This window comes from Nerophis ophidion, linkage group LG16, assembly GCF_033978795.1.
Source record: "Nerophis ophidion isolate RoL-2023_Sa linkage group LG16, RoL_Noph_v1.0, whole genome shotgun sequence".
NCBI classification, from domain to species: Eukaryota; Metazoa; Chordata; class Actinopteri; order Syngnathiformes; family Syngnathidae; genus Nerophis; species Nerophis ophidion.
In genome coordinates this window covers 41,437,218-41,449,660 of record NC_084626.1, presented here as the reverse complement: position 1 = coordinate 41,449,660, position 12,443 = coordinate 41,437,218, and the positions used below count along the sequence as shown (strand labels likewise).

Genomic DNA, 12,443 nt, shown 5'->3' with positions numbered 1-12,443 from the left:
AACTACAACAACACACCACCCCAACTATAACAAAACACCACCCCAACTACAACAACACACCACGCCAAATACAACAACACACCACCCCAACTACAACAAAACACCACCCCAAATACAACAACACACCACCCCAACTACAACAACACACCACGCCAAATACAACAACACACCACCCCAACTACAACAAAACACCACCCCAACTACAACAACACACCACGCCAAATACAACAACACACCACCCCAACTACAACAGAACACCACCCCAAATACAACAACACACCACCCCAAATACAACAACACACCACCCCACATACAACAACACACCACCCCAACTACAACAAAACACCACCCCAACAAAACACCACCCCAAATACAACAAACCACCCCAACTACAAGAAAACACCACCCCAAATACAACAACACACCACCCCAACTACAACAACACACTACCCTAAATACAACACACCACCCCAACTACAACACCCCAACTACATCAACACACCACTCCAACTACAACACACCACCCCAACTACAACACACCACCCCAAATACAACAACACACCACCCCAACTACAACAACACACCACGCCAAATACAACAACACACCACCCCAACTACAACAACACACCACCCCAAATACAACAACACACCACCCCAACTACAACACACCACCCCAACTACAACAACACACCACCCCAAATACAACAACACACCACCCCAACCACAACAACACACCACCCCAAATACAACAACACACCACCCCAACAACAAAAACACACCACGCAAAATACAACAACACACCACCCCAGCTACAAGAAAACACCACCCCAACTACAACACACCACCCCAAATACAACATCCCTGCCATAAAAACACCACCCCAACTACAACAACACACCACCCCAAATACAACAACACACCACCCCAACTACAACAAAACACCACCCCAACTACAACAAAACACCACCCCAAATACAACAACACATCACCCCAACTACAACAACACACCACCCCAAATACAACAACACACCACCCCAAATACAACATCCCTGCCATAAAAAAAACACCCCAACTACAACAACAAAACACCACCCCAAATACAACACACCACCCCACATACAATATGTGTATATATATATATATATATATATATATGTGTGTATATATATATATATACATATATATATATACATATATATATACATATACACATATATATTCATATATACATTTATAGATACATATATATACATATATGTACACAGCCCGGCCCCCAGCCAACTTTTTTTTAACCCTATACGACCCTCAAGTCAAAAGTTTGGGGACCCATGGTCTAATATGTGTGTGTATGTGTCACTGATGAGAGTATTTGGTGAACACCGTTTTGTCGACGGTTCTTGAACTCACCATAGTGTGGACTGTAACGCAACAGTTTGTTTACATGTAAAATCTTCCACTCCTTCTTTGTCTCATTTTGTCCACCAAAAGGCTATGCGTGAATGCAAAGGTGCGCTTTGTTGATGTTACAAACTTGTTGGAGTTCTAAGCAGGCATATTTGGTCACTGCATGACTGCAAGCTAATCAATGCTAATATGCTATTTAGGCTTTCTGTATGTACATATTGCATCACTATGCCTCATTTGTGGGTATATTTGAGCTCATTTATACCCTTTACATTTATCCTCTTTGTATAGAATTTAGTTGTGCATGGCTCATGACACATTATCTGTATGTAATATTGGATCTATCAATCAATCAATGTTAATTTTAGGGCACGTCCAACCGGTAGGAAGCCACAGGGAAGACCCAGGACACGTTGGGAAGACTATGTCTCCCGGCTGGCCTGGGAACGCCTCGGGATCCCCCGGGCGGAGCTGGACGAAGTGGCTGGGGAGAGGGAAGTCTGGGCTTCCCTGCTTAGGCTGCTGCCCCCGTGACCCGACCTCGGATAAGCGGAAGAAGATGGATGTCCACAAAATATCTAGCGGTCAACACTGAATATTGCATTGTTGCGTTTCTTTTCACAGTTTATGAACTGAAATTCATATTTTGTTGAAGTATTAGTCAATAAATATATTTATAGAGGATTTTTGAATTGTTGCTATGTTTAGAATGTGTTAAAACAATCTTAAGTACCCCCATTTGAGAACCACTGCACTGGCCTTCATTAAACTGGGTTGGGGTCCACTGATGTAAAGGATTTAGATGTAATATTTCCCCACGAGAATGGGATTCAAAGAAGGACATTTATGGGCCTAAAGCTCGATTTTCAGGGATTAATTGCTCGCCGGGGCCTTGTGCGAAAATGACAAATGTCCTTGTTTTGCTGCTCATTAGCCGCAATAGCTCACAAGTTGAATAAAAAAAACGTGTGGCGTTGGCTCTTCCGGCTCGTTCTGCTCACTTTGATGACAACAAAGATAATTATTGTTGGTGGAAAATGAAGGAAAAAACACTTTTTTCCGGAATTAGCTTGCTAGCATTCGACACTTAGCTCGATGTGGCGAATTATAGCCGGATTGGAAATTCACTCGCTTCAACGTAGGAAATAAATACCAGAGCTGTGTTTGAAATAAATAAAGGACAATAAGGGTGTTTATTGTAAGTGTTTATAGTGCGAAAGAAACACACTCATGGATGCATTGCTGATAGTTGTTTGTGTGCCATGTTGTTCCAGACTACAGCAAACATTACCTAGCTGGAAAAAGATTGTAATAAATGTATTAAAAGATGACAGCCTGCAGTTTCCTTTAACTTGGACACACACATCTATACCTTTGGTCATTAAAAGCTAGTAATTTCCAGAAGTGGCGAAAGTGGCTGTGCCAGCAACCTGAGGGTTCCTGGTTCAAACCCCACCTTCTAACAACCTAGTCACGTCCGTTGTGTCCGTGAGCAAGACACTTCACCCTTGCTCCTGATGGGTCGTGGTTAGGGCCTCGCATGGCAGCTCCCGCCATCAGTGTGTGAATGTGGAAATAGCGTCAAAGCGCTTTGAGTAACTTGAAGGTAGAAAAGCGCAATACAAGTATAACCCATTTACCATTTAAGTTATCACCATTCCGAGTAGCCTCTGATTTACTAATGGTTTCTAATGTTGTAAAAATGTGTAGGATAAATATTAACTTCCAACATTTTTTGTCAACGACGAATCGCTTCAGCCTGCGTCACATACTCATTTTGATAGTAGGCTATTATGGTTAATATAGACACTTAGATCATGTGTTGCTTTCATTATAAGACTTAAACGACTTTTCATTTTTTGCGGCTCCACACATACAGTGGGGCAAGAAAGTATTTAGTCAGCCACCGATTGTGCAAGTTCTCACACTTAAAATGATGACAGAGGTCTGTAATTTTCATCATAGGTACACTTCAACTGTGAGAGACAGAATGTGAAAAATCCCGGAATTCACATTGTAGGAATTTTAAATAATTTATTTGTAAATTATGGTGTAAAATAAGTATTTGACAACACGACATTCTCCAAATCCGCTGCTGTATCATCCATGTCCTCTCTGGCAAACTTCAGACAGGCCTAGACATGCACTAGCTTAAGCAGGGGGACACGTCTGGCATTGCAGGATTTGATTCCCTGTCGGCGTAGTGTGTTACTGATGGTAACCTTTGTTACTTTGGTCCCAGCTCTCTGCAGGTCATTCACCAGGTCCACCCGTGTGGTTCTGGGATTTTTGCTCACCGTTCTCGTGATCATTATAACCCCACGGGATGAGATCTTGCATGGAGCCCTAGATCGAGGGAGATTATCAGTGGTCTTGTATGTCTTCCATATTCTGATATTTGCTCCCACAGTTGATTTTTTCACACCAAGCTGCTTGCCTATTGTAGATTCACTCTTCCCAGTCTGGTGCAGGTCTACAATTATTTTCCTGGTGTCCTTCGACAGCTCTTTGGTCTTGGGCCATAGTGGAGTTTGGAGTCTGACTGTTTGAGGCTGTGGACAGGTGTCTTTTATACAGATAAGTTCAAACAAGTGCCATTAATACAGGTAACGAGTGGAGGACAGAAGAGCTTCTTAAAGAAGAAGTTACAGGTCTGTGAGAGCCAGAGATCTTCCTTGTTTGAAGTGAAATAAATTCTTTAAAATTCTTACAATGTGAATTCCTGGATTTTTTTTTCACATTCAGTCTCTCACAGTTGAAGTGTCTTATGATGAAAATTACAGACCTCTGTCATCATTTTAAGTGGGAGAACTTGCACAATCGGTGGCTGACTAAATACTTTTTTGACCCACTGTACTTGTTTTTTGTATTTTTGGTCCAATATGGCTCTTTCAAGAATTTTGGTTGCCGACCCCTGCCCTAAATGGAAGAGGAAGTGTACTATTTGTGGCCTCAAAGCGGAAGAGACATATCCGAGAGATGAGTAAAAGTGCTTCTTTGCTGAACGCAACTAAAATGTCCTCGGTTAACCTCCAATGTGACAGGAAGCAGCTCATAACGCAATAACACACAGGGTCACTACAAACAGTGCAACACACACCGTTGCTATGCCACTCTGTTACGTCAATAAATACGACGTCGAAAGATCAAACATTCCATGTCACAGTTGCTAGGGTCAGGAGGACCATTTGCAAGTAATACGCCGTAATCACACACACGGTTATGTTATGATGACGTGGACTCCGCAGCAGTGCAGACATGCTCATTTTGTTGCGTCAGTTCGGAGTCACTTGACTGACCCTTTTTTAACTTGCATGTTCTGGCACACACACACACACACACACTGATTATCATTTGGAATGGGGACCAAGTTTTTGATCAAGACTTGTGGGGGCCACCCTTTCTACAGGTTGTTAAGGCCTAAAAAAAATTGGGTAAAATGGCCACTGCCCAGTTAGCTCATACACGTTTTTAAATCTCTGGATTGATGAAGTAATGTACTGTTCAGACTTACTGGGGACGCTGGGGAAAAAGAGTTAATATGGTTCATGGGGACCAAATTTAAATCATTTTGCATAATACACACAAATTTGTACGTGACTACTGAAGACCATTTAAAAAAAAAAAAATTAAATATGACATGATCCTCAGAATCATTTAAAAAGGTTTTCCTTTAGGGGACCTGTTATTTTTGACCCCATACCGTCAGAGGTCCCCTAAAGGTGACTGTGTAAACAGAGCGGTGTCCCCATTAAGTAAGCATTGCCAGAACACACACACACACACACACACACACACACACACACACACACACACACACACACACACACACACACACACACACACACACACACACACACACACACACACACACACAGGTAATCATTTGGAATGGGGGCCAAGTTTTTGATCATGGCTTGTGGGGACCACCCTTTCCACAGGTTGTAAAGGCCTAAAAAAATTGGGTAAAAGGGCCACTGCCCAGTTAGCTCATACACGTCTTTAAATCTCTGGATTGATGAAGTAATGTGCTGTTCAGACTTACTGGGGACCCTGGGGAAAAAGAGTTATTATGGTTCATGGGGACCAAATATTAATCATTTTGCATAATTCACACAAATTTGTACGTGACTACTGAGAACCATTAAAAAAAAAAAAAAAAATACAATTTAATTAAATATGACATGATCCCCAGAATCATTTAAAAAGGTTTCCCTTTAGGAGCCCTGTTTTTTTTTGTCCCCATACCGTCAGAGGTCCCCTAAAGGTGACTGTGTAAACAGAGCGGTGTCCCCATTAAGTAAGCATTGCCAGAACACACACACACACACACACACACACACACACACACACACACACACACACACACACACACACACACACACACACACACACACACACACACACGCACGCACGCACGCACGCACGCACACACACACACACACACACACACACACACACACAGGTAATCATTTGGAATGGGGACCAAGTTTTTGATCATGACTTGTGAGGACCACCCTTTCTACAGGTTGTGGAGGCCTAAAAAAAAAAGGGTAAAATGGCCACTGCCCAGTTAGCTCATACACGTCATTAAATCTCTGGATTGATGAAGTAATGTGCTGATCAGACTTACTGGGGACCCTGGGGAAAAAGAGTTAATATGGTTCATGGGGACCAAATTTAAATCATTTTGCATAATTAACACAAATTTGTATATGAAATTTGCTACAACTCCCTGATACTGAAGTACATGTCAAACTACTTCCTTAACGTAAATGACGGCCATAACCACAACACCAGGGGGAGCTCCACAAACCACGTTAAACCCAGACTCCGATCTAACAAAGGTCTAAACTCATTCTCTTTCTATGCCACATCAATGTGGAATGCACTCCCAACAGGTATAAAAGTAAGTGCATCTCTATCCTCCTTCAAAACCGCTCTAAAACAACACCTCCAGGCAACGTCAACACTTTACTAATACCCTCCTCCATTCACATCCCATCTCCCCGGATTGTAAATAACCTAATGTAAACAACTCAAATGTACTTCTAATGTATATACTTGTTCTTATGCTATCTGAACTCACTATGTTCTCTGCTGGCTGTACATATCTTACTAAATAAGACGTACACTGTTTCAATGTCCACATTTCTCTGTTGATGCAATTGTTGATGACTGAAGTTCTGATATCAACCAAAACTCCTCATCCCACCCCCCGGATTGTCCATCCATTCATCCATCCATCATATTCCGCTTATCCGAGGTCGGGTCGCGGGGGCAGCAGCCTAAGCAGGGAAGCCCAGACTTCCCTCTCCCCAGCCACTTCGTCCAGCTCTTCCCGGGGGATCCCGAGGCGTTCCCAGGCCAGCCGGGAGACATAGTCTTCCCAACGTGTCCTGGGTCTTCCCCGTGGCCTCCTACCGGTTGGACGTGCCCTAAACACCTCCCTAGGGAGGCGTTCGGGTGGCATCCTGACCAGATGCCCGAACCACTTCATCTGGCTCCTCTCGATGTGGAGGAGCAGCGGCTTTACTTTGAGTCCCTCCCGGATGACAGAGCTTCTCACCCTATCTCTAAGGGAGAGCCCCGCCACCCGGCGGAGGAAACTCATTTCGGCCGCTTGTACCCCTGATGTTGTCCTTTCGGTCATGACCCAAAGCTCATGACCATAGGTGAGGATGGGAACGTAGATCGACCGGTAAATTGAGAGCTTTGCCTTCCGGCTCAGCTCCTTCTTCACCACAACGGATCGATACAACGTCCGCATTACTGAAGATCTCACAAGCCACTCTTCCCCCACTCGTGAACAAGACTCCTAGGTACTTGAACTCCTCCACTTGGATTGTAAATAATGTAAATAATTCAATATATATGCTATGATGATTAACTTGTGTGATGACTGTATTATGCTGAAAGTATATATTTGTACCATGAATTGATTAACGTGGACGCTGACTTAAACAAGTTGAAAAACGTATTCGGGTGTTACCGTTTAGTGGTCAATTGTACGGAATATGTACTGAACTGTGCAATCTACTAATAAAAGTTTCAATCAATCAATCAGTTAATCAGATGGTTGTGTAGGTGGGACAATGCTGGGTGCTGCAGAGAGTACTGACAGAGACAGAGGCGGGCGGTATAGCTCGGTTGGTAGAGTGGCCGTGCCAGCAACTTGAGGGTTGCAGGTTCGATTCCCGCTTCCGCCATCCTAGTCACTGCCTTTGTGTCCTTGGGCAAGACACTTTACCCACCTGCTCCCCGTGCCACCCACACTGGTTTAAATGTAACTTAGATATTGGGTATCGCTATGTAAAGCGCTTTGAGTCACTAGAGAAAAAGCGCTATATAAATATAATTCACTTCACTTAAATATTCTCCCACGGCACAACAGACTGTACTTCACGGCACACTAGTGTGCAACGGCACAGTGGTTGAAAAAGACAGGGTTAGACGATGGTAATGTGTACAGTACCATTCCATGATTATGAGCAGGCACTTTTTCCCCTGATGCATGTTTTCATACAGGTTAAGAATTGGGACAATGTGCGGCCCGCCAGAGACCCGCCAGTGAAGCTCCACTTCTCGCTTCGCTTTGGGGCTGTCATAGAGGATCTGGAAGACATAAAGGGGAAAAGAAATGAGTGCAGGACATATACCGTATGAACCAGGGGTCTCCAACCTTTTTGAAACCAAGAGCTACTTCTTGGGTACTGATTAATGCGAAGGGCTACCAGTTTGATACACACTTAAATAAATTGCCAGAGATAGCCAATTTGCTCAATTTACCTTTAACTCTATGTTATTGTTAATAATTAATGATATTTATCTTTGTGTTAACACTGATCATCTTAATGATTTCTCACAATAAATATACATAGAAACGGATAAATATAAAAACATTTTTTAAAAAGGGTATTTCTGTCTGTCATTCCGTCGTACCTTTTTTTTTCCTTCTACGGAAGGTTTTTTGTAGAGAATAAATTATTAAAAAACACTTAATTGAACGGTTTAAAAGAGGAGAAAACACGAAAACATTTTTGAAACATAGTTTATCTTCAATTTCGTCTCTTTAAAATTCAAAATTCAACCGAAAAAAAGAAGAGGAAAAACTAGCTAATTCGAATCTTTTTGAAAAAATTAAAAAAATAATTTATGGAACATCATTAGTAATTTTTCCTGATTGAGATTATTTTTAGAATTTTGATGCCATGTTTTAAATAAGTTAAAATCCAATCTGCACTTTGTTAGAATATATAACAAATTGGACCAAGCTATATTTCTAACAAAGACAAATCATTATTTCTTCTAGATTTTCCAGAGCAAAAATTTTTAAAGAAATTCAAAAGACTTTGAATAAGAATTACATTTGATTCTACAGATTTTCTACATTGGCCGGAATATTTTTTTTATATTTTAATCATAATAAGTTTGAAGAAATATTTCCCAAATATTCTTTGTCGAAAAAACAGAAGCTAAAATGAAGAATTAAATTAAAATGTATTTATTATTCTTTACAATAAAAAATAAAAAATACTTGGACATTGATTTAAATTGTCAGGAAAGAAGAGGAAAGAATTTAAAAGGTAAAAAGGTATATGTGTTTAAAAATCCTAAAATCATTTTTAAGGTTGTATTTTTTCACTAAAATTGTCTTTCTGAAAATTATAAGAAGCAAAGTAAAAAACTAATGAATTTATTTAAACAAGTGTAGACCAAGTCTTTACAATAGTTTCTTGGATTTTCAAATTCTATTTGAGTTTTGTCTCTCTTAGAATTAAAAATGTCGAGCAAAGCGAGACCAGCTTGCTAGTAAATTAAAAAAAAAAAAAAAAATAGAGGCAGCTCACTGGTAAGTGCTGTTATTCGAGCTATTTTTAGAACAGGCCAGCGGGCGACTCATCTGGTCCTTACGGGCACCGCGTTGGTGACCCCTGGTCTAAACAGCTAATCAGTTCTTTATCTATTTTCTACTGTTTATCCTTTTTAAATGGACCGGTGAGCAGCAAAAATGATTTAATTGAGAAATTCAAAATACGCATATAGAGCTCTTATGGTTATGACCGTGGTGTGTCTATTCCAGCCATGAATAACAACACGTACGCAGACAGCAGGTGGCACACACGGACATAGCGTGCATGTCCAGTCAGTGTGTATTTCTGGATATGACAGCCATGGAGTGATCCACTTTTCACACCAAGGCCATCCTGGTCGCACCACAAGGGGCTGACTCACGGACATATGGACATTCAAAACTGATCATTAGGACAAGCAACCTGCTTATTTGTTGAATCAAGGAGTAGAAACTCTAGTCAGTAACAGCTTCCGACTGCATGTGTGCAAAAGGAAGTGATAGCATGTGTGCACAACAGACACGTTTGAAAGGAGAAGTCTATCCGGCGTAGTGTGTGACTACTCCCATGAAATGTGACTTTAATCAAAATAATGAGAGCTTTTGTTGTTGGGAGCCTGTTTTATGGCTTTATAACGCTCATTTCCTGCACTGCAAACATAACTGTGATGTATAAAGAATGGATTAAAAACTGCAAGACTCACAGAGAGGGAGTGAGTCATCTAATGTGCTGATAAGTCTCTAAACCAGCGTTTCTCAAAGTGTGGGGCGGGCCCCACTGGTGGGGAATAGAGAAATGGGAGGAAATTTAACTTTAATTTTTTTTTATTATATTCTTAGATTTTTTTTTTTACAACCCCATTTTCTACACAAACCGTCAAACGACACAGTTGCGAGACGTACATGCGACATTGCAAGTGATCCTGAGGAACAACTCGTAGACAAATTAAAAGAAAGTCGTTTTGCTTTACAAGTGGACGAAGCTACTGACAGCAATAAAGACTGCCTGTTCATCGCATACGTGATACGTCCGCTTTGTGAATGGCGAGTCACTGTGCGAGGATTTGCTGTTTTGCAAATACAAAAAAAAAATAAAGCCAGCGCTGATGAGCTGTTCAAGATAATGGACATTTTCCTCAAAAAACACGACCTTAAATGGGAAAACTGTGTGGGCTTTTGCTCTAATGGCGCACAGACCATGGCAGGGTCAAGAAACGGGCTGCGGGCTCTAATAAAGAGGGTTGCGCCAAATGCGCATTGGACACATTGTGTCATTCGTCATACGCAAATACGGTATTAGCTTTCACTGCTATGCTGATGACACCCAACTCTACATGCCCCTAGAGCTGACCAACACGCCGGACTGTAGTCAGTTGGAGGCGTGTCTTAGTGAAATTGAGCAATGGATGTCCGCTAACTTTTTGCAACTAAACGCCAAAAAAACGGAAATGCTGATTATCGGTCCTGCTAGACACCGACCTCTATTTAATAATACAACTTTAACATTTGACAACCAAATAATAAAACAAGGTGACTCGGTAAAAAATCTGGGTATCATCTTCGACCCAACTCTCTCCTTTGAGTCACACATTAAAAGCGTTACTAAAACGGCCTTCTTTCATCTCCGTAATATCGCTAAAATTCGCTCCATTTTGTCCACTAAAGACGCCGAGATCATTATCCATGCGTTTGTTACGCCTCACCTCGATTACTGTAACGTATTATTTTCGGGTCTCCCCATGTCTAGCATTAAAAGATTACAGTTGGTACAAAATGCGGCTGCTAGAGTTTTGACAAGAACAAGAAAGTTTGATCACATTACGCCTGTACTGGCTCACCTGCACTGGCTTCCTGTGCACTTAAGATGTGACTTTAAGGTTTTATTACTTACGTATAAAATACTACACGGTCTAGCTCCATCCTATCTTGCCGATTGTATTGTACCATATGTCCCGACAAGAAATCTGCTTTCAAAAGACTCCGGCTTATTAGTGATTCCTAGAGCCCAAAAAAAGTCTGCGGGCTATAGAGCGTTTTCCGTTCGGGCTCCAGTACTCTGGAATGCCCTCCCGGTAACAGTTCGAGATGCAACCTCAGTAGAAGCATTTAAGTCTCACCTTAAAACTCATCTGTATACTCTAGCCTTTAAATAGACCTTTTTAAACCAGTTGATCTGCCGCTTCTTTTCTTTCTCCTATGTCCCCCCCTCCCTTGTGGAGGGGGTCCGGTCCGATGACCATGGATGAAGTACTGGCTGTCCAGAGTTGAGACCCAGGATGGACCGCTCGTCGGGACCCAGGATGGACCGCTTGCCTGTGTATCGGTTGGGGACATCTCTACGCTGCTGATTCGCCTCCGCTTGAGATGGTCTCCTGTGGACGGGACTCTCGCTGCTGTCTTTGATCCGCTTGAACTGAACTCTCGCGGCTGTGTTGGAGCCACTATGGATTGAACTTTCACAGTATCATGTTAGACCCCCTTGACATCCATTGCTTTCGGTCCCCTAGAGGGGAGGGGGGTTGCCCAGATCTGAGGTCCTCTCCAAGGTTTCTCATAGTCAGCATTGTCACTGGCGTCCCACTGGATGTGAATTCTCCCTGCCCACTGGGTGTGAGTTTTCCTTGCCCTTTTGTGGGTTCTTCCGAGGATGTTGTAGTCGTAATGATTTGTGCAGTCCTTTGAGACATTTGTGATTTGGGGCTATATAAATAAACATTGATTGATTGATTGATTCACCGGGAAGCACTCGCGTCAAGGCAGCTCAGCCCCGAACTCAATGAGGTTTTAACAAATGTGACCGCGGTAAATTTGATCAAAACACAAAAAAGTGGCACTTTTAATTAATTTATTATTGAACTTGATGCAAGTTATTTGATTTATTATTGAACTTGATGCAAGTTATTTGATATATTATTGAACTTGATGCAAGTTATTTGATTTATTATTGAACTTGATGCAAGTTATTTGATATACTATTGAACTTGATGCAAGTTAGACCACAGCTGCACAGTTATTTTATTTGATATTGAACTTGATGTTATTTTATGTTATTGAGTTTGAATGTATACAACTTGATGTTCAATAAATTTGAAAATGTTAATCTTGGCATTAGGGTTCTGTTGGGGCGATGGGGGCAGATGGGGCTTGAAAACTCCCCCTTGTCCAAAGTGGGGGATGACAAAAAAAG

General features: G+C 41.7%; 1 protein-coding gene across 1 annotated transcript in view; it reads right to left on the bottom strand.

The window, feature by feature from the left end:
- The window catches only part of mapkapk3 (MAPK activated protein kinase 3), a 105,131-nt gene that overhangs the window by 55,108 nt on the left and 37,580 nt on the right, over positions 1–12,443 (bottom strand). Inside the window, exon 2 of the mRNA XM_061875244.1 lies at positions 7,880–8,019. Coding sequence (XP_061731228.1) covers positions 7,880–8,019 — 140 coding nt within the window. The remainder of the gene's footprint in view (positions 1–7,879; positions 8,020–12,443) is intronic.